The 27441-nt window shown below is 36.2% G+C and overlaps 1 protein-coding gene across 4 annotated transcripts in view; it reads right to left on the bottom strand.

Moving 5' to 3' along the window:
* Positions 1 to 5097: 5097 nt before the first annotated feature.
* The window catches only part of MAP4K3 (mitogen-activated protein kinase kinase kinase kinase 3), a 188386-nt gene continuing 166042 nt past the window's right edge, over positions 5098 to 27441 (bottom strand). For 2 of the 4 annotated variants that reach the window (XM_032239391.1, XM_032239393.1), the window contains 8 exons: positions 22526 to 22584; positions 20520 to 20623; positions 16174 to 16345; positions 14062 to 14130; positions 13891 to 13983; positions 10163 to 10233; positions 7524 to 7579; positions 5098 to 6864 (listed from right to left, as the gene is read on the bottom strand). In XM_032239391.1, the coding sequence (XP_032095282.1) occupies positions 6777 to 6864; positions 7524 to 7579; positions 10163 to 10233; positions 13891 to 13983; positions 14062 to 14130; positions 16174 to 16345; positions 20520 to 20623; positions 22526 to 22584 (712 nt within the window). In that variant the 3' untranslated portion in view covers positions 5098 to 6776. Of the gene's footprint in view, positions 6865 to 7523; positions 7580 to 10162; positions 10259 to 13890; positions 13984 to 14061; positions 14131 to 16173; positions 16346 to 20519; positions 20624 to 22525; positions 22585 to 27441 lie in introns of all 4 variants that reach the window. The other 2 variants (XR_004257220.1, XM_032239392.1) reach the window with 2 other exon arrangements.

A 27441-nucleotide genomic window follows, 5' to 3' on the forward strand; every position in this document is an offset into this window, starting at 1 on the left:
CTCACATCTACCCAATTCCTATATAATTTGCACTATTATGGTATAGAAAAATTTCTCAAGCATACAAGTATCATTTTATGTACAAAGCCACCAACCTATTTATATCCTCATGATACTTGCTGTCGTTTCTGAAACTGTTGATTCCTAGCTGCTTCTCTCATAAGGAGGCTTTTCACAACCAGGCCTATCTTTTCAGGCAGCTTCCTGCCCTATTACTCTGCTCCAGGCACCCTAAACTCTGGTTCATTCAATTCAATGTCACTATTCCTTGAACATACCTATAGCCTTGGTCTAAGCTATAGGTTCCTACCTTGCTTTCTACCTGCATATGATAAACTCCTCTTCATCTATAAACAAATGTTTCTACACAAACCAGAATTAGGCACAATCTCTTGTACTTTTTTTTTTTTTTTTTTTTTGGAGACAGAGGCTCACTCTGTCACCCAGGCTAAAGTGCAGTGACACAGTCATAGCTCACTGCAGCCTCAAACTCATGGGCTCAAGCCATTCTCTCACCTCAGCCTCCCACCCCAGTGTCTGGGACTATAGGCATGTGCCATTATATCTGGCTAATTCTATTTTTTGTAGAGATGGAGTCTGGTTATATAACCCAGGCTGGTCTTGAACTCCTGGGCTCATGTGATTCTCCCAGCTCAGCCTCCCAAAGTGTTGGGATTATAGATTTGAGCCACTGCACTAGGCCTGAACCTTGTTTTAATACTACTTACTTCCGTTTGCCTCTATTCATTCAAGTGTGCTCCTTGCATGAATACTGGTTGGGAATTCAATCTTTTCCGCCTCTTCTCCAGTGCTAGTAAGGTGCCTTGGCTACACTGCAAATAATCACTATATGTTGTATAAATAATTATCTCACAAAAGTTAAAAGGAAGTCTTTGTTATGACTTTTGACTACTTACTTTATATACCTTTACTGTAAATTTTATGTAAATCCTTTTTTCTTTGTACCAAATTTGGGTAAGAAAAATGCCTTTTGGCTTTGGTTCTGTTTATGTGGTGAATTATGTTTATAGACTTGTGTTTATGTTGAACCACATGATTATCTCAATTGAGGCAGAGAAGGCCTTTGACAAAATTCAACAGCCCTTTATGCTAAAAACCCTCAATAAACTAGGTATTGACGGAACATATCTAAAAATAATAAAAGCTGTTTACGACAAACCAACAGCCAATATCATACTGAATGGGCAAAAACTGGAAGCATTCCCCTTGAAATCTGGCACTAGACAAGGATGCCCTCTCTCACCACTCCTATTCAATATAGTACTAGAAGCTCTAGCCAGAGCAATCAGGCAAGAAAAAGAAATAAAGGGTATTCAAATAGGAAAGGAGGAAGTCAAATTGTCTCTATTTGCAGACGACATGACTGTATATCTAGAAGACCCCATTGTCTCAGCCCCAAGTCTGAAACTGATAAGCAACTTCAGCAAAGTCTCAGGATACAAAATCAATGTGCAGAAATCACAAGCATTCCTATACACCAATAACAGACTTAAAGACAGCCAAATCAAGAGGGAACTGCCATTCACAATTGCTACAAAGAGAATAAAATACCTAGCAATACAACTAACAAAGAACATAATGGACCTCTTCAAGGAGAACTACAAACCACTGCTCAACGAAATAAGACAGGACACAAACAGTTGGAGAAACATTCCATGCTCATGGTTAGGAAGAATCAATATTGTGAAAATGGCCATACTGCCCAAAGTAATTTACAGATTCCATGCTATACCCATCAAGCTACCAATGACCTTCTTCACAGAACTGGAAAAAACCACCTTAAACTTCATATGGAACCGAAAGAGAGCCCGCATAGCCAAGTCAATTTTAAGCAAAAAGAACAAAGTGGGAGGCATCACACTACTGGACTTCAACCTATACTACCAGATTACAGTAATCAAAACAGCATGGTACTGGTACCAAAACAGAGATATAGCTAGCCATGTGCAGAAAGCAGAAACTGGACCCCTTCCTGACACCTTACACTAAAATTAACTGTAGATGGATTAAAGACTTAAGCATAAGACCATAAAAATCCTAGAAAAAAATCTAGGCAAAATCATTTAGAACATAGGCATAGGCAGGGACTTCATGACCAAAACACCAAAAGCATTGGCAACAAAGGCCAGAATAGACAAATGGGACCTAATCAAACTCCACAGCTTCTGCACAGCAAAAGAAAGAGTCATTAGAGTGAATCGGCGACCAACAGAATGGGAAAAAATTTTTGCAGTCTACCCATCTGACAAAGGGCTGATATCCAGAATCTACAAAGAACTAAAACAGATTTACAAGAAAAAAACAAGCCCATTCAAAAGTGCACCAAGGATATGAACAGACACTTTACAAAAGAAGACATATATGAGGCCAACAAACATATGAAAAAATGTTCATCTCTGGTCATTAGAGAAATGCAAATCAAAACTACATTGAGATACCATCTCACGCCTGTTAGAATGGTGATCATTAAAAAATCTGGAGACAACCGATGCTGGAGAGGATGTGGAGAAACAGGAACACTTTTACACTGTTGGTGGGAGTGTAAATTAGTTCAACCATTGTGGAAGACAGTGTGGCGATTCCTCAAGGACCTAGAAATAGAAATTCCATTTGACCCAGCAATCCAATTACTGGGTATATATCCAAAGGATTGTAAATCATTCTACTATAAGGACACATGCACACGAACGTTCATTGCAGCACTGTTTACAATAGCAAAGACCTGGAACCAATCCAAATGCCCATTGATGATAGACTGGACAGGGAAAATGTGGCACATCTACACCATGTAATATTATGCAGCCATCAAAAACGATGTGTTCGTGTCCTTTGTAGGGACATGGATGAACCTGGAAACCATCATTCTCAGCAAACTGACACAAGAACAGAAAATCAAATACCGCATGTTCTCACTCATAGGTGGGTGTTGAACAATGAGAACACATGGACACAGGGAGGGGAGCATCACACACTGGGGTCTGTCGGGGGGAAACAGGGGTGGGACAGCGGGGGATGGGGAGTTGGGGAGAGAGAGCATGGGGAGAAATGCCAGATATAGGTGATGGGGAGGAAGGCAGCAAATCACACTGCCATGTGTGTATCTATGCAACAATCTTGTATGTTCTTCACATGTACCCCAAAACCTAAAATGCAATAAAAAAATGCCTTTTGGCAAAGCAAAAATTTAAGACAGAAATCACTCTTTCTTGTTGCAGAAACAGTGAAAATCAAGATCTGAAATCAAACACCCGGAGAAAAAAATACCTAATTTTAGAGGAAAAAATGAGAGAATCTATTTTAGTGGGCAGTGAATGTACTGCATGTATTTTATGTAACAGCCTCGCATAGTGGTTGAGTATACAATTTGAACTAAGTGCCTAGGTTCAAATTTTAGCTCTATTATTTCCCAGCTATAGTCCTGGGCAAGCTACTTAAACTTTCTGTGCCTCAGTTTCTTCATCTGTAAAAGAGTTAATAATACCTCACGGGGTGTTCTGAGGCTTATGTGGGATTATTTAAAGCACGTAGATGAGTACCTGGCACATGGATACTTGGACTGGGAACTTACTGTTATATGCCCTCTTAGCGTTTACCCATTATTTTGTGCAGCACATACTTTCACCTCTCCACCAGTAATGGTGAAAACTGATAGAATCTGTCCTTTGTTTCCTGATCTCTACTGAAATCAGAGTCACATGTGCAAGCTGAATGATGCCATTAGGCCCATAACCAGTTGATCTCATTCTTCTCAAAACCAATGTCCATGCAATTAGCTAATAAGACTGCTTGAGCTTCAATGAAGATGAAATAGATTGTGTCCAACATTTGAGTGGCTCTCTTCCTTTTTGGGTACATAAAGATCCACAATCACCGGGCGCGGTGGCTCACGCCTGTAATCCCAGCACTTTGGGAGGCCAAGGCAGGTGGATCACGAGGTCAAGAGATCGAGACCATCCTGGTCAACATGGTGAAACCCCGTCTCTACTAAAAATACAAAAAATCAGCTGGGCATGGTGGCATGTGCCTGTAATCCCAGCTACTCAGGAGGCTGAGGCAGGAGAATTGCCTGAGCCCAGGAGGCGGAGGTTGCGGTGAGCCGAGATTGCACCATTGCACTCCAGCCTGGGTAACGAGAGTGAAACTCTGTCTCAAAAAAAAAAAAAAAAAAGATCCACAAAATTCCTGGGTGGAGTCTAGAAATTTCACTTTTAGCTATTACCAAAGATGATTCTGAGGCACACCTGGACACACTCAGAAGCACTGGTTTAAATTTAGTGCCCACCAGTGATTTTCATGTGTGGGATGCAAATCAGAATCATTCGTACAACTTTATAAAAATATAGGTTACTGAGCCTCAGCCCTCAAGATTATGACTCAAGATATATCTTTAGAAAGCTCCTGGGTAATACAATACCAGTTGTATATTTTATTTTTTGAAAATGCTTCTAAGTGCTTAACAGTTAAATGTGATGACTAACACTTTTTGAGGTATGACCCTTAATATAACTTAGAAGTCTTAAAAACTGAAAAAGTGGTTCAAAAAAAGGTCAACAATCTTGTCAACAAGAGCCAAAAACAGAATCTTGATCTCTTAAAAATCTTTTCCAGCAGTCTCTGTTTTTCAGCAAATTGATGATAATGTAATACTGACAAAGATGTGTCTTAAAACACAGTCATCAGTCAGTCATTAATGCTAGGATTATTCACAAAGTGTTTGGGAAAAGTGATAAGTGAACAGTTATGGTTATTAGCATCTGTACGATTTTAGACACAGAAACTATTAAAGGAAATTATTCAAGGCCATTGTGACAGGTAGTGGCATAAGCAATAGTGGAAATGGTGCCTCTTGATCCCCAATCCAGTTCTTCCCTCTATCTTCTCCTTCCTTACCTCCAAAACTGCATTTCCTAACACTCCCTTCCTTTCTCTAACCCAGGCCCTAGCATTTTTTTTCTGTAAAGGGTCAGCAAAGTAAGAATTTTAAGCTTTTCAGGCAATATAGTTTTTCAGAAGCCACTCATCTCTAATATTGTAGCACAAAAGCAGCACAGACGACGTGTAAATGAATACGTGCTGTTGTGCTCCATTAAAAGTTTATTTACAAAAACAGACAGTAGGCTGGAGTGGTCTGAGGACCGTAGCTTGTGGACCCCTGTCTCTAACCAGAAAACTTATGAATGTTTGACTTTTCTTATCAGGAAACTGAAGATTCTACAAAAGATGTGCTATTCTCCTATGTGGAAATATTAATGCTTCATGAAATTGAAATCACAGATCAAATAAAAATCATGATTTGAGGGACCAAAATTGAGTACTTAAGAATTTAACTACAAAACAAATGAAGTTTTCCCCCTTAATGTATTTTAGTGTTACTATATACAGATTAAGCCACATGACAAGCTACTATACAACAGCATGTTAAAAAACATGTTTATTTTACAATATGTACAATCAGGAACATATTTTAAAACCATTATCAATTAAAATAACTGAAGACCATAAATCACAATTTAGTTTGTTCTTAATGTATATACTCACATTAAAATATAAAGAACGTATACCAAAAAGAGCCAAAAGTGTGCATTTTGCTAAAACTTGGTATATACATATTCCATTGGAAAAAAGCAATCAAAAATGACTTAAACCAAAACTAAGTTCCTGTGATGTGTAGTAACCATTATATTGTTTGTATGAGGTAGTAACTAAATCATTTTGGCCATGTTTTAATACTCTCAATCAAAAGAAATATGAAAAGGATCATAAAATAAGGCCAACAAAAGTAAAAATTCCACGAGACATTTGAACCACTTCACTCTATGGAATGTTACAGTTCTTCAATGTGATTATATGAAATGTTTAGTGAGGACTCTTTAATAATGCTAATTAATTCTTTGTGCATACTGTAATTCAGACCACAACTGCAGTATTATATCACGGTACCGCTATTCTGTGATTCAAAAATGTTCAAAGGTATTGTTTTTAAGCAAAGACAAGCAGTATTACAGGATTCTGCTTAAATATAAAAAGACCAGTTACTACAACAGTTGGTTAATTGTAATTGGTTTGCTTCACATAGAAAACAATCCAAATACATCTGTAGAGCCAAATGCTTATAGACAGTGTCACAGCTTACTTTTGTGACTTAATACATCACATATCAATACTTTGTGCAAATATAAACACCAGTGTACTTGCATTAAAATTAAAAACGATTATAAAATGATTACAGCCTCCATTACAATTTTAAAAGTTACAAGATTTATATTCATATTACTAAATTACATATAATAAAAATACAATAGTGTTAAGTGTATTGTTTCATTGCCAGCATCCCATTTTGTAATATAGCCACACCCAAGAATATACTAAAGAATTCTTAAAATATTAACCCCAATTGCATTTTCATCAACATTTACATCTGTACAGATAAGACACTTACTTGTACATCTCATAAAAGTACATTATCTACATCAATTCTTAGTGTATGTCTTCAGCAATATGAAGTTGCACAGAAAAAATACTGCCTATATGTACAAAGATTACATAACAATGAATTAAGCACTTGTGTGGTTCAATATGCTAAATATATCCATACCACTTAAAACAAAATTTTCCCCCTCTTGTCTCATGCCACAATAAATTACAAAGTAACTGAAGACAGGTTACTGCAGCTTTTGTACAGCTTCAAGCATCCATTAATGTTGCAGCGGTAGTGTTCTTTCTTTCTAGAGTTAACTGTCAAAGCACAACAATTCTCAGTAACTGTTTTCATGACCCGCCAGGATGTATAAATTGCTATTTGCTGTGGGGTTATCAGTTGGCCTACTTTCCAAAACCACGACCCTAAAAGTAATAAGCAAAAAACATAAAACAGAACAAAGTTATTCCTGAAAACTAATGTTAGCCCCCAAATTTTCCATTGCTTCTCCATTATATGCCTCTATAAATGGTGCTCATTTGATGGTGGGCAGAAATCATTTGCTATCACTGTAATTAGAGGGCCAGTTCTAGCTCCGGGAAGTAATTTTGATGTCCACTACCTCCCACCTCTAGGCCAGTGTTCTAAGAGTTAGAGGTGGGGAGAAACCTATATTAGAAATCATTTGGGGGAACCTAATTCTTATTACAAGTTCTGTAAACGATTTGCAGTTCAAGAATCTGAAGGTAAATCAGAACGGGTCTCCAAAATCCTATTTGGCATTAACAACAAAAAGTTCTGGTCATTAACATAAGGCATTTCCTCCTTCTGCTGCTGCTGCAAATCAGACATTAGTATGTTTAATGCAAACGAGTATTGACAGATCCATACATTTCTGTTATTTGGAAGATCAGGTACATTTTCAAACATGTTCTAACTTTCCGACTTGTGAATTCTTATAGTGTGAAAAATTCAATGTTGAGCATATTCCAGACATTTCGATTCTCTTGAAAAAGCTATCTGTTTCATGCTAGATCTATGAAACATGTTTAGTACTATATATTTAACACAGCCTGTTTCATACCTGTCAGATCCAAGCAGCCTGAAAATTCTTGTGCTATCTGAAATTTCTTGTGTTACCTGTTCAATTAAAACATAAATTTAATTTCTAAAATTAAAGACACAAAATTTTTAACAGGTACTTCATTATAATTCAACAGAAAAGAAACATAATTCCTAAAAGGAAAATATATCCCTGCATGACTATTTGTTAAGTCAGCATGCAGGTACATCAATTTGTTAGTCTAGGGGAAATGTGGTTAATTTTGAGTTAATCATAAAATACAGGCAAAGGAAAATGATTTCCTTGTTAAATCATAAGACTTCAAGGGAAAAACTTAAAAGCAAAGCACTAAATCCATTTTATTTATTAGAAACTCTCATCATTTATGTCAATGCTAATGGCAAGGTTACTGGCAGCAGTAAGCCACTTAGATCTGGTTCTTTTATTTAAAAGGCTGCCATGTAGTATAACAGGAAATATTTAAAAGCCAGACATGCCTTGAGTTTGAATCTCAGTTCTCCCACTTACTGGGCAATGTATTTAAAATCTGCTAGAAATGGTTATGCCTTATGTAATATGGGATAGAAAAGATCTACCATGCAGTAGTGCCCTGCAGTGTTCTTAAAAGAATTAGTGGGTACAATGCCTAGCTAAGGAAGTACTCAATACATAATAATTATCTTTCCCACTTCTTCCCATTGTCTTGAAATAATATTTTCTAATGACCATATATCGTTCAAGAAGTCCTCAGTGTGACCAATTACCAGTTGGGGAATTAAGAATAAATATACAGAAAAAAAAGAAACCAACTGTTCACAGCTTACTCAACACAACATATTATGAATTGTAACAGCAGTAGCATCTCCCCAAAATTGGGTAGGCAGAAGAAAAAATGGATTTGAAATTAAATTTATTCCATCAATACCCCTAGAAGTAGATTTTCTGGAAACATCAATGACTCTTAGCTTCTGTTGTAACCCAGCACACCTGAAGGAAACAACATGCTCAGCACACTCACTTCAATGCCAGTGGCTCAGCGTGACTGCAATTACCGATATATTTAGGGGTTTGCCTACTAGAAGAATCTAACATTTTTGGAGGTGCGTATTGATGGGTTGCCTGTGTAGTTCTCAGGTGACTTTTTGGGGTTTTTCCTTTTTGTTCTTAAACGACTCTCTGTTCTATCTTTATAATGCTTCTCTTACTCTGACTAGTGTTTATTAGCTGTTGACCGTTCTTATCTCCGTGCTCTACTTTCTCAGGTGATTTTTAGAAAGTGTGAGTCTATTTGTGGGAATAGACTCACAAAGTTCTATTTCTACTTTTAGAAACATAGTAGTAGCCACCTTTGAAACACTTACCATAGGCCAGGAACCAGGCCAAGCACATTACATGCTTTGTTTCATTTAATCACAACTCAATTCACAGATGAAAAAGAAAGGTAGAAAGAAGTCAGGTGACATGCCACGGTCACCGAGCTACTAACTAGCAGAACTTGAGACGAAGCTGAGTGTCTCAACACTGGAACCCAGGCTCATGAACACTGTGTTATATTGCTTACTTTGTTAGAAAAAACGTTCTGAGCTTAACGAATGACAGTTTAAGAAACAAATACGCTTCCTTCCAAGTTATACGACTGAGATTGGCTTGCAGGTTACTGGAAGAATTTTGGACAATTTTATGTGTTTATAACATTCTGGGGGGCAAGTGCCACATCTTGTTCATGTTTAGAACCTCAGAACTTTGCGGCGTAAATGTTGAACTGACTTGAATATGTCACACAGCTTGGAGTTAAGTTATTTCTGTAAGGTAGAAGGCCTCATGAGATGCAAAGCTAAAGGTTAATAAAATGGGAAGGAAAAGGAGGCAAAGAATTATATACATGTCAAATGAATAAGGATGACGACAATCAGAGGCAAGTGGGCTTTCAGAGAAATGTAGGACTCTTTACTTAGTCTGCACTGGTCATTATTTCTTTTTTTTTGAGACGGAGTTTTGCTCTTGTTGCCCAGGCTGGAGTGCAATAGCACGATCTCAGCTCATTGCAACCTCCACCTCCCAGGTTTTCAAGCAATTCTCCTGCCTCAGCCCAAGTAGCTGGAATTACAGGCATGTGCCAGCACGCCTGGCTAATTTTGTATTTTTAGTAGAGATGTGGTTTCTCCATGTTGGTCAGGCTGGTCTTGAACTCCCAACCTCAGGTGATCCACCTGCCTTGGCCTCCCAAAGTGCTGGGATTACAGGCATGAGCCACTGTGCCCAGCCACTGGTCATTATTTCTGAAGTACAAGGTAGAAAAGGTGCTTAAGGCCAGAGAGAACCAGCACTATCACTCTTGCTCCAGGTGTTCCTCTGGGAAAGTTGAAAGAAAATCATAGTTGGCCCAATTTTAGCAGATTAGCAAGTTCTTGTTCTAAATTTCAGAGTGATTATCTGGAAGCACAGTAAATATGCACTAAAATTGTTTGAGTAATGGAGAGAGACAGGTGGCTATAGGTATGGTTTACTGACTTTATCAATAGACTAAATACATTAAATATTAATAAAGTTAGCCAATAGAGTGTTACTTGTATCATTTGGGAATCTTCTAAAGTTAGAGAATTGTTTGTAGTGGAATTTGATAATGTCTTGTGACTACTTAATGGACATAATTTACTTACCTCATTAGATCTAAAACTTCTACCTTGCATTCCATGTTTCCAGAAAGCCAGCACACTGTCTTGTAGGCAAACTAGCAGGCAAGAACAGCTCAATTACTGTTAATAGTACAAAAGTTCAACTGATAAGCATCATTTCATCCCTCCATATCTCATATAGCAATATTTCAATTCACAATTTATGTCAGTGCTTTCGTATTTATATGGCATCTTTACATTTGAAAAGTTTACAAATATACTATACAGAGCTTATACATCTTTTTGGTAGGAATAAAAATTCACTAAAAATATTTTTGTTACAGAAATGTTTGTTTTAATAATTTATTTTTTTGAGACAGGAGTCTTGCTCTGTTGTCCAGGCTAACATGCAGTGGGGCAATCTTGGCTCACTGCAATCTCTGCCTCCCAGGTTCCAGTGGTTCTTGTGCCTCAGCTACCCAACTAGTTGGGAATGCAGGCGTGTACCACTATGCTCAGCTAATTTTTTTGTATTTTTAGTAGAGATGGAGTTTCACTACGTTGGCCAGGCTGGTTTCTAACTCCTGGCTTCAAGTGATCTGCCTGCCTCGGCCTCCCAAAGTGCTGGGATTAAAACTGTGAGCATTTCGCCTATTTTGATAAATTTCAAAAATAAAATACTTCAATCATACAGAAAAATACAGAGAATAGCATAAAAATACACGTGTATCCACTACCCAATCAAATCCTAACATTCTGCCATATTTGCTTTAAATAAAAACAAATACAGCTGGCATCCCCTACATTCCCTCCCCTATTCCCAGTTCCCAAATCCTTATCCTCCCTAAGATAACCACTATTGTAAATTTGGTACTGATCATTCTCATGCATGTTTTTACTATTCCTATGCCGTAAGTTTATACTATCAATATCAATTTTATATTGAATATTTCTAACCTTCATATATTTGCTATGATGAACATTTAGGTTATTTCTAGTTTTTCACTATTACAAACAATTTTGCAATAAATATTTTGTACATCTTGAATACATGTACAAATCTTTCTTGGGGGTAGACACCTATAAATAGAATTACCGAAGCATAGGGCATAAATAGAGCAAGTTTTAGTTTTGTTTTATATATTTACATCTTTAATACATATTTTTGCACACATTCAGGGAGGAAGAAATCTTAATTTTGTTTTCTGCAGGTAACCAATTGTACCAGCATCATTTGTTGAATGGCCCATTTCTTCCCCACTAATACATAGTGCCATGAATTTCCATTTATATGTGGGTCTATTTCTGGTCCCTTTCTTCTGTCCCACTCTTCTATCTATTTATTTCTTTGTTGCTACCACACTACCTTAATCACTATGGCTCCATAGTAAGTTTCAATATTGGGTAGAAAAGGATTTGTCAACATTTATTTTATCACTCTTGGTGTCTGTCTCTTCCATATACATTTATTTTTTATTTTAAAAAATTATTTGTAGAGATGGGGATCTCCCTTTGTTGCCCAGGTTGGTCTTGAAACCCTTACTCAAGCAATTCTCCTGCCTCAGCCTCCTACGGTGTTGTGATTACAGGCGTGAGCCACTGTGTCTGGCCATTCCATATGAATTTTAAGATGAGCTTATCAAGTGGCACAAAATATCATGTTGGGGTTCTTACTGCAGATGCAGTGAATCTGTGGATTAACTGAAGAACTAGCATCTTTCTTGTTTTAGTCTTTCTACCCATGGACATGATGTAGTTCTTGACTTGTTAAATCTTTTATGCCTTTAAGAAAAAATTTGGAGTTTCCTAGATAATGATCTTAAAAATGTTTGGATTTCATTTATTCTTATATGTGTTACTTTATTGCTGTTGTGAAAGGAATCTTTTTTCCTGTTAAGTTTTTCACTGATTATTTAGGAAAGCTATTCTTTGGTGTTTCTCATATCCACCATAACTCTAATTAACTCAATTCTCTTATTTGCTCTAGTAATTTATTAATAGAGTTTTATATTCTCTTTACATAATCATACCATCAGCAAAAAAGGATCTATCTTTTTCTTTCTAATCCTCATACTTTCCCCTTCTCATCTAATAGACAATATTGAAATGTGATAATAGCAAATATCCTTAGTTATCCACTTTAATGGGAATTAGTTTGATCATTAAACATATTTTTAACAGGCTTTGCTGGGTGAAGGACATTCCCTTTTATTACCAATTTGCTAAGAAGTATTATTTTAAAAAAAATCAATAACGATAGATTTTACTGAATGCTTTTTGGCCATCTACTAAAGAGTTACATGATTTTCTTTTTTAATATTTGGTGCTGTGTATTACATAAATACATTTTCTGATGCTGAACCATCCTTGCTTTCCTGGGATAGTCTACTATTTGATAATGTATAATTCTATTTGCTAATAATTTATTTAGATTTCTAAAAATCAATTTTTTATAAGATTAGATTATAATTTGTGTTTTCTGTTCTAATCTTGTTTGATTTTGGCATCAGTGTTAAACATTGATTTATTCAGAATTCCCTGTCTACAGTCTGAAAGTTTGTACAGGATAGGGATTATCTTCTCCTTTATGGGGGGAGGTAGATAAAAATCACTTAAAAAACCATCATGCTTGATTATCAGGCACCTCAAGCAATGAACCTGGCTGTGGTTCTCCATCTCCTGTGGGATACTTCTATAACTGGAGACGAGCAGGCCTGTTAGCTTCAGACCTGTACACTGCTTTGAGATTCTGTTGTTGACCTTGCCTTTTGGCCCTGGCTATGTTTTTGAAATCACAGATTCCATTTTAACATCTTGATCAGACGTTCCTTGAAACTGACTTATCAGACAATGAACTAACTACCTTTAGTCTTACCCTCTGCCAATACACATACATGGAAATATCTTTATTTTACTTAAGAACACCAGAAAGTGTGCCTAGTTGAATATTAATCCCATTCATTTTCCCAGAACCATCCTATATAATTTTCACCTTATTTTTCCTGAATGTAATCATTTAAAAATATTGACTCTGTCAGAAATCCTTTTCCAGAAAAAAACTCCTATTAAGCAAAATGTGAGAATGACAAGAAGAAACTTCCACATACTTACAAATCTCTGCAGCAGATACAACAGCCAAAACATAATCTGGTATACTAAGTTCTAAATTTTGAAGTACTTATAAAAAAAACCCTATAGGCATCTGGAGGAAATGGGAATTCATAACTATGTTACGAGAAATGACACTATTTCTTCTAAGGAAGATAACATTATCTACACTACAGTTATTAAACAATTTTAGAGAATGCGTAAGAATGAAGGCTGACAGTAATCTCATATTTATTATACCTTCTATTTTTATTTTGTTTTTTGAGACAAGAGTCTTGCTCTGTCACCCAGGCTGGAGTGCAATGGCGTGATCTCAACTCACTGCAACCTCCCCTTCCCAGGTTCAAGTGATTTTCATGCCTCAGCTTCCTGAGTAACTGGGACTACATGCATGTGCCAGCATGCCTAGCTAATTTTTGTATTTTTAGTAGACACAGGGTTTCCCCATGTTGGCCAGGCTGGTCTTGAACTCCTGGCCACAAGTGATCCACCAGCCTTGGTCTCCCAAAGTGTTGGGATTACAGGCATGAGCCACCATGTCCAGCCATATTGTCTATTTAAAAAAAAGTGAGTCCTTAATAATATCAATCTTTAATTTTGGATAATTAGCAGATAAGTTATTTTAAGGAGCTCATAATGCAAAGAATTATATACTTTTGACTTACCTATTGATTCAATCTGGAAATCAAAGGTGAGTTCTGATGATAATTTTCTGCTAGATTTTAATCTTCCTTGGAGATTTACTATTTTTATACAACCTAGAGGAAAAAGAGTCACTCAGAAACTAAGATAAAAGAAGTCTTATTAAAGTTAGACATTTATAAATAAAAACTTACAGTCCAAGCATACAAGAATGGTATCTCTCTCCAGCTGGGTTACATGAGTAACATTTGTCTGTGGGGTATCTACAACACAAACAAATCTTGGTAAGCTACAGAAAACTGTAATACTTAAAGCAAGGAGATATTTAAGAAAAGGAATTCTGAGGGTAACAGTACTTGAAATGTATATAAGTCTTTTGTAATACACATGTAGTGGCTGAGCCAAGCTATTTGGGTTTAAACGCTGATGTAAGCTAAACAATTTAAGTGTTCAACAGAGCATATGTTGGCTGTGGTCAACACTACTGGCAATGCGGAACACATGGATATAGAAAGCTGGCAGCACTAGGAAACAAACTAGACTTAAAATATCTTATAATGTAAATTTTCTTTGTTTAAAAACTAATTTTTCTATTAGTTGGAGATTTGTAAATACATGTAGTTCTCAAACTATGGTTCCTGTATCAACACCATCAGCATCACATGGGAATTGACAGAAATGAAAATTCTTTTTTTTTTTTGAGCCTGCTGCTCAGACTATAATGCTGTGGTGCAATAACGGCTTTCTGCAGCCTTGAACTCCTGGCCTCAAGTGACACTCCTGACTTAGCCTTCTGAGGAGCTCGGACAACAGGTGCACGCCACCATGCCTGGCTAATTAAAAAAAATTTTTTTTAAAGATGGGGCCTGGTTATATTGCCCAGGCTGAGATTTGCCTATATATGCCTCAAACTATGGTCTTTGTATCAACATCATCAGCATCACCTGGGTATTCACAGAAATGAAAATTCTAAGGTCAGATCGAGACCATAAATGAAAAGCTCTGGGGGTGGGGCCCAGCAGTGTTACAAGTCTCCCAGTGATTCTGATGCATGCTCAAGTCTGGTAATTGCTGCTATATACTACATACTCAATGACCACTCTTACGAATACTCCTTGTAAAAGTGATGGAATGTGATTAAAAAGGTAACATCACCTCAGGGAGGCAGGGCAACTGGAGTTATGTAAAATGCAAATTTTCAGGTATATACCATTTAAAAGTATATAAAATACTTAAAAATTCTGAGAATTATGAAAATGTTAAGTACCCAAGTTTTGTTTTAAATGTTTCCCATGTTCATATGCATTTCATATTCGTTTTCATATTAATGAACATAATCAAAACAATCTTTTTCATGTGAAGTTCTCTAAAAACGAAATGTGAAACATATAAAATAAAAGTATTATCAAAATATTAAAAATATTCTAGTCTATATAAATTGTTTTTTCCCTTTTATTTGTTTGAAGGGAAAAAGTACCTTAGTTAGTATTCAATTTGTAATATTAATTTAATTATTTCCAAGAAAGATTAATGCAAATATGACTTTACAGGTTACCTATACATAGTGTCCTTAGAGAGACATTGTTATTTAGAATACATGTCACCAAAATCAAATAACAACCCAGGTATACAGCTCATTTTATAGCAAGAGGTGTGTTCATGCACAATTGTTTATTAATATATACCAAATATATATACCAATAATATATACAGGACTTTGAGGATCAGATCCTTATCATATTCATTTCTTAATAAAAAAACTGGTGTATATGCTCTCAGTATACATGTTTTGCCAATGTTCACTTGATTTAGTTGGTTGATTGGTTAGTTAGAGACAGGACCTCATTCTGTCACCCAGGCTGGAGTGTAGTGGCACGAATATAGCTCACTGCACCCTTGACCTCCTGGGCTCAAGTGATCCTCCCATCTTGGCCTCCCTGGTAGGTGGGACTATAGGCATGCCCCACCATGCCCAGCTAACTTTTATATAATTTTTTATAGTGACAGGGTCTTGCTACATTGCCCAGGTTGTTCTGGAACTCCCGAACACAAGCAATCCCCTCACCCTGGCCTTCCAAAGTACTGGGATTACAGGTGCGACCCACCATGCCCTGCCTACCAAAGCTTTAAATGTGTCATATGAATTAACTATTTTAAAGAGAGTAATCGTCTCTTCATCCAGTTTAATAATAATTATTTAAGACTGGCAGTGTTCGCACTTTTTGCTTAATAAGAGATACAGTAAATTCACTACTTATAAAACCAGTACATGTATTACCCTTAATACTTCCATAAAAATTACAAACCTGATTCTGTAAACCACGAAGAGGTAGAATTTGGATTCACCGTCTCAAATCGAACCACCTGGTTGAAGTCTCTACCTCTACTGACACCAACGCAAACTAAAGGGTACTCCTGTTCAGGAACTACCAGCATTTCAAACATTCTAAGTGGACAGGGTATAGGAAAATCTATGTGCTAGAGAAAGAAACAAAAATACATTAAACCAAGGAAAATAAAAGCCAAATAATTCTATGAGAATACTATAAAACAGCTTTCTACTATAAAGATTGCATCTTGTCACAGAAATTCAGGTAATGCAGAAAATCTAAATTATGAAGTATCTTTATAAAGATTTTAGGTTTACCACCATAAAATATTTTAAAGTTATAATTACATGATTTTAGAACATTAAGGCTGGAAGAGAACTTGTAAGTCACATGTCCAACACTCTTCTTTTCAGAGCTGGACACTGGGGCCCAAGAACTGGGTGACTGGCCCATGGTCGCCTTGCCTTTGTGGTAGAGTCTCCTGTCTCCCAATTTCATGCTTCTTCAGTTACACTCCTCTGCCTTCTTAATCAACTGAGCAAATGCTAAGTTGAGAACTGAAATGCTAATTAGCAAGAGACACTCCTCTTGTAAGATGTAAACATAAAAAGTCATAAATAAACAAAAGTTAGCTTCTTCATATATTTTATCAAAAAACCCATTTTAATTTTATATGTTTAAAATTTCTTTTTTATTGCTACAAAGAATAAATTCACGTTTTGAAGGACTAAAAAAAAAAGGATGGAAAACACTAACTTCATTAGTAATCTAGAAATAAAACCACAATGAGATACTTTACATACCCACCAGAATGGCTAAAATTAAAAAGACCGACAATTAACAAGCATCCGAGAGGAGTATGCAAATGCTCATACAACACTGGTGGTGGGAGACAGGGGGGCAGAGCCACACTGGTTAACTGCATTATCTATTAATGCTGGAGATACACGTTCCTTATGACCTTGCAATAATTCTTCTAGGCATACATTCTAGAGAACATGAGTACACACATACAAGAAACGAATGCAAAAACGTTCAAGGCAGCATCGTTCAGAACAACAAACAACTGGAAATAATCCAAATGCATCTTAACAGTAAAATAGATAAAATTATGGCATATTAACAAAATACAAAATTATATAAAGAGAACTGAAAAATGAATAAACTATAGCTATGTCAAATAAACTATAGCTGTATACATATATAAGGTTGAACAAAAAACCCAGGCACAAATGAGCATATACTTTATAATTCCACTTAAATACTGTTGAAAAATTAAATAAAATTAATTCTAGTGTTTAGGAATATGTGCACAGATAGTAAAAAGAGAAAGAAAAGTAAGAACTTTCTAGGTTTCCTTTTTTAAAAAAGAGGCAGGGAGCTGGCTAAAAGGGAGGATGACGAGGGGAATTCTAAAATTTTTCTTCACAAAAAAGTTTTTTAAAAAAATACTCTCATGCACATTTTATTTAGTTCATTCTTATATATTTTTGTTGCTTTTATAAATCGGCTGTTTTCACTGTATTTTCCAAATAGTTATTGGTAGTATTTAACGAAGCTACTGGATTTGATTTGTTTTCTTTTTAATCTGGCAAATCATAAATTTTAAAGGTAAGTAAAAGGTGCAACGGGAGATATCATAACTAGTAGTTTTAAAGTGCTGGAAGATACAAAATGGTACTTGTGGCTGGAACGTGAAGCTCTGTGTTCACCTGCTGTTCCCACATTCCTTCCTTCCCTGTGACTGCTAAGTGAGGCCTCCATCCCACATGAACAGACCCTGCATCAATATTCTCCAAACCTCTTGCTATGAGCTTTCCCATTACTTTGGGGCACGTGCTTTTGATAAAATCTGTCATTTTAAATAAGGTACAGCAATTTAAGTAATTCTTTTTGAAATAAAGAGCAATGAAGCAGGAAAAAACCAGTGCTTCTGGTTAAAGATGCATTTTTAAACTTTTACAGTCGAAACACAGAAACAATGCTTCTGTTTTTTTTTTTTTTTTTTAAAGAAAAACCAACAGATTTTTACTACTTCTACATAGTTTCCAATAATAACCAGGCAATTTGTGTATGACATTAACAGAAGAGGATTTACGTCTAATAGTTTTAAATCCAGTTGCTATTGGTGATTGTCCTTGAGGGCAGCAACTATATCATGTATTTGTCTCTCTAGTAAATGACATGGTACCTTGTCTGCAATAGGTACATTATGTTTGCTGGGGAGATCTTTAATTTTTAACTTTTATTTATGATGAAAATGCAGTCTAGGCCAGGCATAGTGACTCATGCCTACAATCCCAGCACTTTGGGAGGCCAAGGCAGGTGGACCACGAGGTCAGGAGTTCGAGACCAGCCTGGCCAGGATGGTAAAACCCCGTCTTTAGTAAAAATATAAAAATTAGCCGGGCATAGTGTTGGGTGCCTGTAATCCCAGTTTCCCAGGAGGCTGAGGCAGAGAACTGCTTGAACCCGGGAGGTGGAGGTTGCTGTGAGCTGAGATCATGCCACTGTACTGCAGCCTGGGTGACAGAGTGAGACTCTGTCTCAAAAAAAAAAAAAAAAAAAAAAAAAAAAAAGAAAAGAAAAAAATGCAGTCTACTGATGTGAGAAATGTTATTAATAGGAAAGAATAATATAGAAAGCATAAAAATGTTTTTGAATACATCTGATGAAGAGTTCTAGTACAGAAATATCATAAATACTAATTGAAATAATGTTAAATACAGAGACAAAAGGAAAGCTGGGTTAAGATTAAGGAAAGCAGATAAACATTATAGCTCAGAAAGTTTAAGTAAAGGGAGAAGAGTGATTAAAATCTTGATTGAGACCTGCAAGTAGAATTGTACTACAAATTCACTATCAGAATGCTAGTAACAGGCCTCATTAGAGCCATGCCAATCTCCCTGATGCCATCTACTGGGAAAAGAGAAGCCTTGGATGGATAATTTTTAAGCTTCTCATGTCTTCAAACTACATATTCCCTCCTGCATGCTCTTGATACCTACAATTTCCTTAATAGGGAAAAGCGTCTTTCATTATATATTAGGATAAATGGCTTAACATATTAGATAACATATAAAATTCATTCATATCAGGGTAATCAGTCTATCAGTATACAAGAATAACTGATATGATGAACCTTTTTCATTCTGATAGAGGTTAGGAATAAATGGAATAGGAAGAACATATTTAAAATAGACTAAGGAATTTCAAGAAAGGAAAAAGCTAGGAAAGGAAGGGGTTGCTGAAAATCAAACTGTGCAGACTTTACCATTACATCTTTGATACAGCATCCTTTTGTCAAATAAACAAGAACAAAGAGGAGCTAAGAACAAAACAATTTTTGCCATAAATGGGCTGTATTCAGTGGTTCTGCTTTAGACAACTTATAAGGCTATTTTCCCCTGAGCTTTCAGTTTAAATACTTTTTGTTTCAGTGCATTTACCTGTAGAATTAATACTTCAATAGGTTTCAAATTCTTCATACTATATTTTCTTCTTGAGGTTAACACTGATATAAAAATGAAAACTAGATTTCTTTGTCACGTATAGGATTTAAAACAATAGGAGTGAATACCTTTAAACATCTTAATACTATAAAATTTAGTAAGAACCCCACTCCAGCTATATTCTGACTCCAATTTCTACTGAGATCAAATGCACATGAAATAAGACCACTTAGTCCATATATAACAGCAAAGGAAAGAACTCTAAAAATTAATTTGGTATTTCCTTGATGTAACTAACAGCCTGTACTTCACACATTTTAAATGTTAGTTTTTCTTTAAATGTCAGCTATAGATAAATAATAGTATTTTAAAAATTATTCACTAATTAAATGATTCTAGAAAAACTTAAGCAAAAAAAAAAAAAAAATCTGTGGAAAGGCCTGGGCAAATTAATAAGTAGGTATACAACTAAAAACAGCTCGCTTCCCCATCATTATGGTTATCCCTAGTTTTCCTAGTCCAAACTGCAACCTGTATATTGTTTTTAGCTGTGATGGAGGTCAACCAGAGAGTATCTTGGAAACATTTCACTGATCTTTTAGTACTTGTTTCTGCCATCAGGCTGTGCATGGGAGACACTATTTCCAGCTCCCTCCTGCCATACCCTTGAACTATTTCTCTAGTCTCTTATAGAACTTTTACTAAGGCCAATTGAGTTTCTTACATTTGGGCAGACTTTCACAACCCTGCTATATTGTCCAAAATCATTAAATTAACTTGAAAATTAACTGAAAAAAATGTTTCTTTAAAGAACAGTAAGGTTGACAAGCTTTTATACTAAGAATAACATAGTTTGACTTTAATGCTTACCTTAATTAACATAAATTTCTGCATTGGTTCAACCCATTCCAATAGAACAATGCTAGTCTGAAGTGCTCCACATAGGTATTTATGGCCTGTATAAGGATTTCTTACTGTCAAAGCAAAAAAATAAATATAAGTTCTCTTACAATATAAAGTCCTTATGACAATAAATGCATGCTCAAAAAACCAAAACTAAACATACACCAAAATCAAAAGTGGGGTGCCAGTTCAATTTCTTAATTAGAGGGCTAGGTGAAAAAATACTGTTTCAGGTAATAGCAGGAAATGTCCTCTTATCTTGTAGGGTTTTTATTTGTAAGCACAAATGAAACTGCTGGTTTTAATGGGCTGTGGGGGAGGAGGAAGGACTTTTGGTCTTAAGATGGCAGAAAAATTACCTGAGGTGGCAACATTCTGATAAAAGGGTCAAAGCAAATTGGGGAAGAAGTTGTTAAAACTCATAAGATACAACACATTTAGGTGCATTTGGTTGTAATATTCAGAGGCAATAATGTTTTGTTTCTGAAAATAAAACACTTGTACACCTTTACCCTTTCTATTAAATTCTTATGGTCACTAGAAAACATGACAGACATCAATCAAACCTTAAAATACTGATTTACGAATAAGAAAATTGAATTGCCTCAGATTTTGAAATTTTCTCCTGGTTATAAACCAGAAAAAGTAAAGTAAATATATGTGAAGTAAATATGTTAGGAATAAAGATTAAAAAATTAAACTGTGAAAAGGGAACAGCAGTAAAATTCATGAACTTCACATCGATTTGAAAGATTTAAATGGCAAAGAGGAGGTGAACAGCAAAACTGTCCAGCCAAATAAAATATAAAAGTCTATATAGGAAATTATTTCCTATAACTAACTTTTCCTAAAAACCTGCCCCTTTGTCCCCAGGTAGAGTCAAGTCAGACTTTCAACTTGCTGGAAGTTCTAACAGTGATTCAACTACCATGTCTAACCCCAACCCTGTCATCTCTTTTGCTCTAAACCAGCTGTTCTTGCTTCCTGTTAACAACATTCTGCCCTTCTGCCAGTCTTTTGGGTTTGAGGCCTCAGTCACCTCTGACATCTTTTCCCTTCACACCCAGACACTCCTTCCTTGCTATCTGCACTGCTACTGCTCTAGCATGAGACTTCCTTCCTTACTGCATAGTAATAAAGTACATGTTCACACAAGGCCAACAGCTCACGCTCATCTGCCATTCTCCTCTCTACAATCTGTATCCAGCTAAGTGGAATAGTCAGCATTTATTGTGTAAACTTTATAATTTTCTTTTGCCTCCACATGTTGTGTCATTTCTTCTTTTTGAAATGGCTTCTCCATCTATTCACAGTTAAAATTTGAATCTGCCTTCTTTTGAGGCCTAGCCCAAATGCCACCTTCTTTGGTGAGCCTATGTTTAGAGTTCTTTCCACACTGTACTTTGTGGTATAATGACTCATGTGTTTATCTTCCCTTTTATAATAACAGTAACTTAAGGAAAAGAAATCATTTTTTTTGCTTTGGCTACATGCAAATGTAACAACTAATTGTTATAGGGAGGTGGGGGAGGAAATTAGGTGAGGGGAACATGGACATAAAAACACATGCTCAAGGAATAAATGTAATCTCACAAGCCATTACTAAGCAGAATGGTGAACGGTAAGTAACAGGACCCTTGTAAAACAGAGTATGATAAAATACGGCTTAAAAAAAAGTCATACTACTTTCTCCATTTACCTAGGCAATAAATTATTTGCTAAACAAATAATTTGTTTGCTAAACAATTTATTGACAAATAAATTATTTGCAAGGTACCATATATTAGGCTTAGTCTATACAGAGATGAAATGACCATGAAATTTGTTTTACTTAAGGGGGAAAAATAAAGTATTACTGGCAGAATACCCTGAGGTAGTACTGTTTGATGCCAGACTTTACAATGAGTCTCATGGGGTTTTCTTAGCTGCTCTGTGAAGCAAGAGAGCTATATGCTATTGGACAGTTTACTTACCAACACAACACTTCTGACACGACTTGGTTTCAGGGATTTTTGTTGATACAGAAAATTTCCTAAATGTAAATAAAAGTGAGTACATAATACATGTAGGCAAGCTTAGTATATGCAAAAGCTACTGTTACAGATCAGTGGAGAAAGGATGAGTTCAAAACTGGTGCTGACCTACTAGGCCATCTTTTTTTTGTTTTTTTTTGTTTTTTTTTTTTGAGACAGAGTTTCGCTCTTGTTACCCAGACTGGAGTGCAATGGTGCGATCTCGGCTCACCGCAACCTCCGCCTCCTGGGTTCAGGCAATTCTCCTGCCTCAGCCTCCTGAGAAGTTGAGATTACAGGCACGTGCCACCATGCCCAGCAAATTTTTTGTATTTTTAGTAGAGACGGGGTTTCACCATGTTGACCAGGATGGTCTCGATCTCTTGACCTCGTGATCCACCCACCTCAGCCTCCCAAAGCGCTGGGATTACAGGCGTGAGCCACCGCGCCCGGCTAGGCCATCTGTTAAGAATCAACTGGATCCTTTCCTCATGGCCCCCAATCAGTTCCAAATGGATTAAGCATTTAAATATGAAAACAAACTATAGAAGTCTATAGAAACATGTGACCTTGGGATTTCTTTACGAAAATACAAAAGAATAAATCATACAGGAAAACGCTGTTATATTTTAATGGACTTTTTCCCCCACTGATTCATTCCTAGCACCTCAAACTACAGATGGCAGTCAATTATTGAATTAGTAACTTTAGTTTACTAGAAGATACTATTGAGAAAGTGAAAAGATAAGCCAAAAACTGGGGAAAGATATTTTTAGTACATGTAATAAATTTAAGTTATGTAGAAAGTTGTCTTACTATAACGATTTGTCAAGAGCTTCTTTTATTTAGAAATCTATATTTCTCTATTAAGGAAAAGTGGGATATGGATTTTCTGCAAAGGTGCTATAGAGGTTTTGCAAACATCTGACTTGAATTTAATAGATAAAAATCAATTCTGAATTTTTTTTAAAACTACAATTTAAAAACTACACATACACGCAAATGTCTTTTAAAATGTAACTTAATATAATAAATACAGCTGGTGCATCAAACTGTAAAAACCTCAAGGTAAAGCCATTTCTGTACATACTTTTTTTTTTTAACTACATTTATTTTATTTTTTGGACGAGGCGTGATCTTGGTTCACTGTAACCTCTGCCTCCTCGGCTCAAGCAATTCTGCTGTCTCAGAACTCCGAATAGCAGGGACTATAGGTGCCTACCATCATAACCACCTAATTTTTGTATTTTTAGTAGACACAGGGTTGCGCCATGTTGTCCAGGCTGGTCTCGGACTCCTGAACTCAGGTGATCTGTCTGCCTCAGCCTCCCAAAGTGCTGGGATTACAGGTGTGACCCACTGCAGCCAGCCAAAGATTTTTATTTATTTTTTGAGACAGTCTTGCTCTGTAGCCTAGGGTGGAATGCAGTGGCACGACCTCAGCTCACTGCAAACTCTGCCTCCCAGGTTCAAGTTATTCTCCTGCCTCAGCTTCTCAAATACAGGTATTGATCGACTTACGACCTATGCAACTTATGACCATTCGACTTTACGACCACAATCGCTAGCGACGACTGCTCTGCGTCTGGCAGCGCAAACGTTGCCCAGCTGGGCGTACGACAGGGCGGACCAGCTTCTGGCAGCACTACCACTACCATCTCCGAGTGCACCATTTCAACTGTACATATAGCCTACTCAACTTACAACCAAATCGTGTTACGACTGGTCTGCCGGTCGCAATCGTGGTCGTAAGTCGAGCACTAGCTGTAGTTGTATTACAGGCACCAGCCACCATGCCTAGCTAATCTTTGTATTTTTAGTAGAGACAAGGTTTCTCCATGTTGCCCAGGCTGGTCTTGAACCCCTGACTCAAGTGATATGCCTGCCTCGGCCTCCCAAAGTCCTGGGATTACAGGTATGAGCAACTGTGCCTGACCTGTACACACATTTACACTCTTTTTTTTTAAAAAAAATAATTTTTATAAGAAAGAGACAGGATTTCACCATGGTGCCCAGGCTGGCCTCAAACTCCTGCAGCTCAAGTAATCTGTCCAAAGTGCAGCCTCCCCAAGTGCTGGGATTATAGGCATAAGCCACTTAAACTTAAATGTGTAAATTTGCCAAAGATTGCTCTGTGTAAGTCTTTTTTTAAATTAGAGTTGTACAATTTTATATAAAATTGTACAGCACATGTCTGATGTTCAATACAATTCCAAACAAGCTCAGGAGAATTTTCCTAATGGATGTTCTTATCATGCAATTGGCAACTGAGTGATGGCCAAGCATATATTAAATATAATATTGTAGTACTTTAATTTTAACCATTAATATATTTTATATATTGACGATTTATGAAAAGCCATGACTGTAGCTTCATTTACTGAGTTCTTACTATGTGCCATGCATTTTACACATCTGTGTCATTTAGTCCCTCCAACAACGAGGTAGGTTACAGCCTAGAAATCTGAGGCTGGATTTTTGCTCAGGTCTTTTTTGAGAGAGGGTCTCATTCTGTCACCCTGGCTGGAGTGCAGTGGTGCAATCTTGGGTCACTGCAACCTCTGCCTCTAGGGTTCAAGTGATTCTCCTGCCTCAGCCTCCCCAGTAGCTGGAAGCACATGTTATATCAATTTAAGTGAACATTATTTGGAGTTTGCAAGGTAAGCTGTTAAAAACTGTTAACTATTTTTAAGTACTTGTCTTTGTGAATCAAAATGTTCTTCATACTGTGACACCTAAACAATGATACAGAATTTATTCAGATTTTGAACTACAACGGCAACCTAGAATATTCTGATTTCCAATTTCTGATTAAAACACCTCATTATATGGTTGACTAACTTTATATTAGGAAAGATGTCACATTATAATTTATAATTATAAAAACGCCCCTTTCATATACATTGGAGTTTAATGCAGCTTAAAACAAAACAAAACAAAACAAAACAAAACAAAACAAAAAACTCCCCACACTCTCAATGAATCTGCTTTGGACCAAAGTGCTTTTTAGAGTTTAAAAAAATCAGAACCAAGTTCCTGATAGATTTCAGCTGGCAAAAAGTTTAATGTTCCTGTCCACACTTGTGAACTTGTCTCCTGGCTCCCAAAGCTAACATATGAGTTAAAACACGGAACTGGTCAAAGCCCAGGAAGATTAACTGCAAGTTCTGAAAGACCATAGGGATGACTACTACACAAACAAAAATCAACTATTAAGTATGGCTGAGAATTAAGGATGTCAAAAACTTTTCAAAATAGAGTTGTGGGCAGTACATTGAAATGTTCAAAAATTTAGTTAATGTTCTATAGTAATCTACAGACTTCCTTTATTTTAGTCATGATTTTATGAAAGGCAATACAACTTATTTTACCAGCACCCAATTAACTGGAATTCTAAATTAACTAATAGTCTGAATGTAGTTAAGATAGGATATTTTAGGGTATACTACAAGGCATAGTTCAATTTATCATGCCTGATAATGATGTCAATAGGTCTATTTTTTTGAGTGCTTACTAGGTGCTGTGGTAGGTACTTTATATATACAATTTATCATTTTCAAACCAGTACACTGGTTCCGTTTACAGCTGAATATATGTGGAGAGGTTGTATATTTTAACCAAAGTTCCATACATAGTAGGTGAATGTTCCAGGATTTAAATTCAACTGTATTTGAATTCCAAAGCTTATGCTTTACTAAAAATGGATTATAGTATGGTACAGTGAGTACCTATTTGCAGAATGAGAACCATGAGGCTCCTTATTGTCAGATTAACAAGATGCTCAGTAGAGGCTCAAGATGTGCTAACTGTATGGCAGAAGAAATGGTATGAATACACATATATAAAATATTATTATGCTAAAAGGGTTTTACGTTTCCTGCCAATAAGTGAGAGAATTAAGAGATTTTACAGTCATTAATTACTAGATAATGAAACTGAAGAAAGTGGGAAGGACGTATTTGTGGCTGTTACTACTACAAACACTAAAGATTGATTACAATAAGATCCCTGAAATAATAACCTGGAGGTGAAATACACCTACAGCTGAATAGACGGGGAGAGGTTGTATAATTTATCCCAGGTCCCATATCTAGTAAGTGAATGATCCAGGATTTAAATTCAACTTTACTTGAATTCCAAAGCTTATGCTTTACTAAAAATGAATTATAATATGGTACATTGAATACCTATCTTCAGCATAGGCAAAATCATACCATATGGAAACTCCTTAAAGGAAGAAACTATATCTTACTCAATTTTGTCTCATCTATACATGGGACATTTCATACACAATTGGTGTATTCAGTAAAATCTGAAAGAACTGAACAAAGCTAAAAGCAAATATGCTAAAAGGGTCTCTATTCTAATAAAAGATATCAAGACGTAAATGCATCCAAGTCAATGCGTCATATAGCCCTTGAGGGCACTTTATGTATAATTATAGTAAAATATAATAAATCGAGTCCAACTCTGAGTAATCGTGAAATGATCCCAATGAAATTTGTACACCCTCCAGCCTGACCAACATGGTGAAACCCCATCTCTACTAAAAATTCAACAACAACAACAACAAAAATTAGCTGGGCATGATGGTGTGCACCTGTAATCCCAGATATTCAGGAGGCTGAGGCAGGAGAATTGCTTGAACCCAGAAGGTGGAGATTGCAGTGAACTGAGATGATGCCACTGCACTCCAGCCTGGGCCACAGAGAGAGACTCTGTCACCAAAAAAAAAAAAAAAAAAAAGAAATTTGTATAATCTATTTTAAGAAAAGAGAACATCCTATATATTTTTATATGATTTTCATCAAAAAGTCTAATTTTTAAAAAGATTATGTATACATAAGAGCAAATTTTAGCTACACTGTAAACTCAGC

Source organism: Sapajus apella, unplaced genomic scaffold (genome assembly GCF_009761245.1).
Source record: "Sapajus apella isolate SASKATOON/1434 unplaced genomic scaffold, GSC_monkey_1.0 scaffold44, whole genome shotgun sequence".
NCBI classification, from domain to species: Eukaryota; Metazoa; Chordata; class Mammalia; order Primates; family Cebidae; genus Sapajus; species Sapajus apella.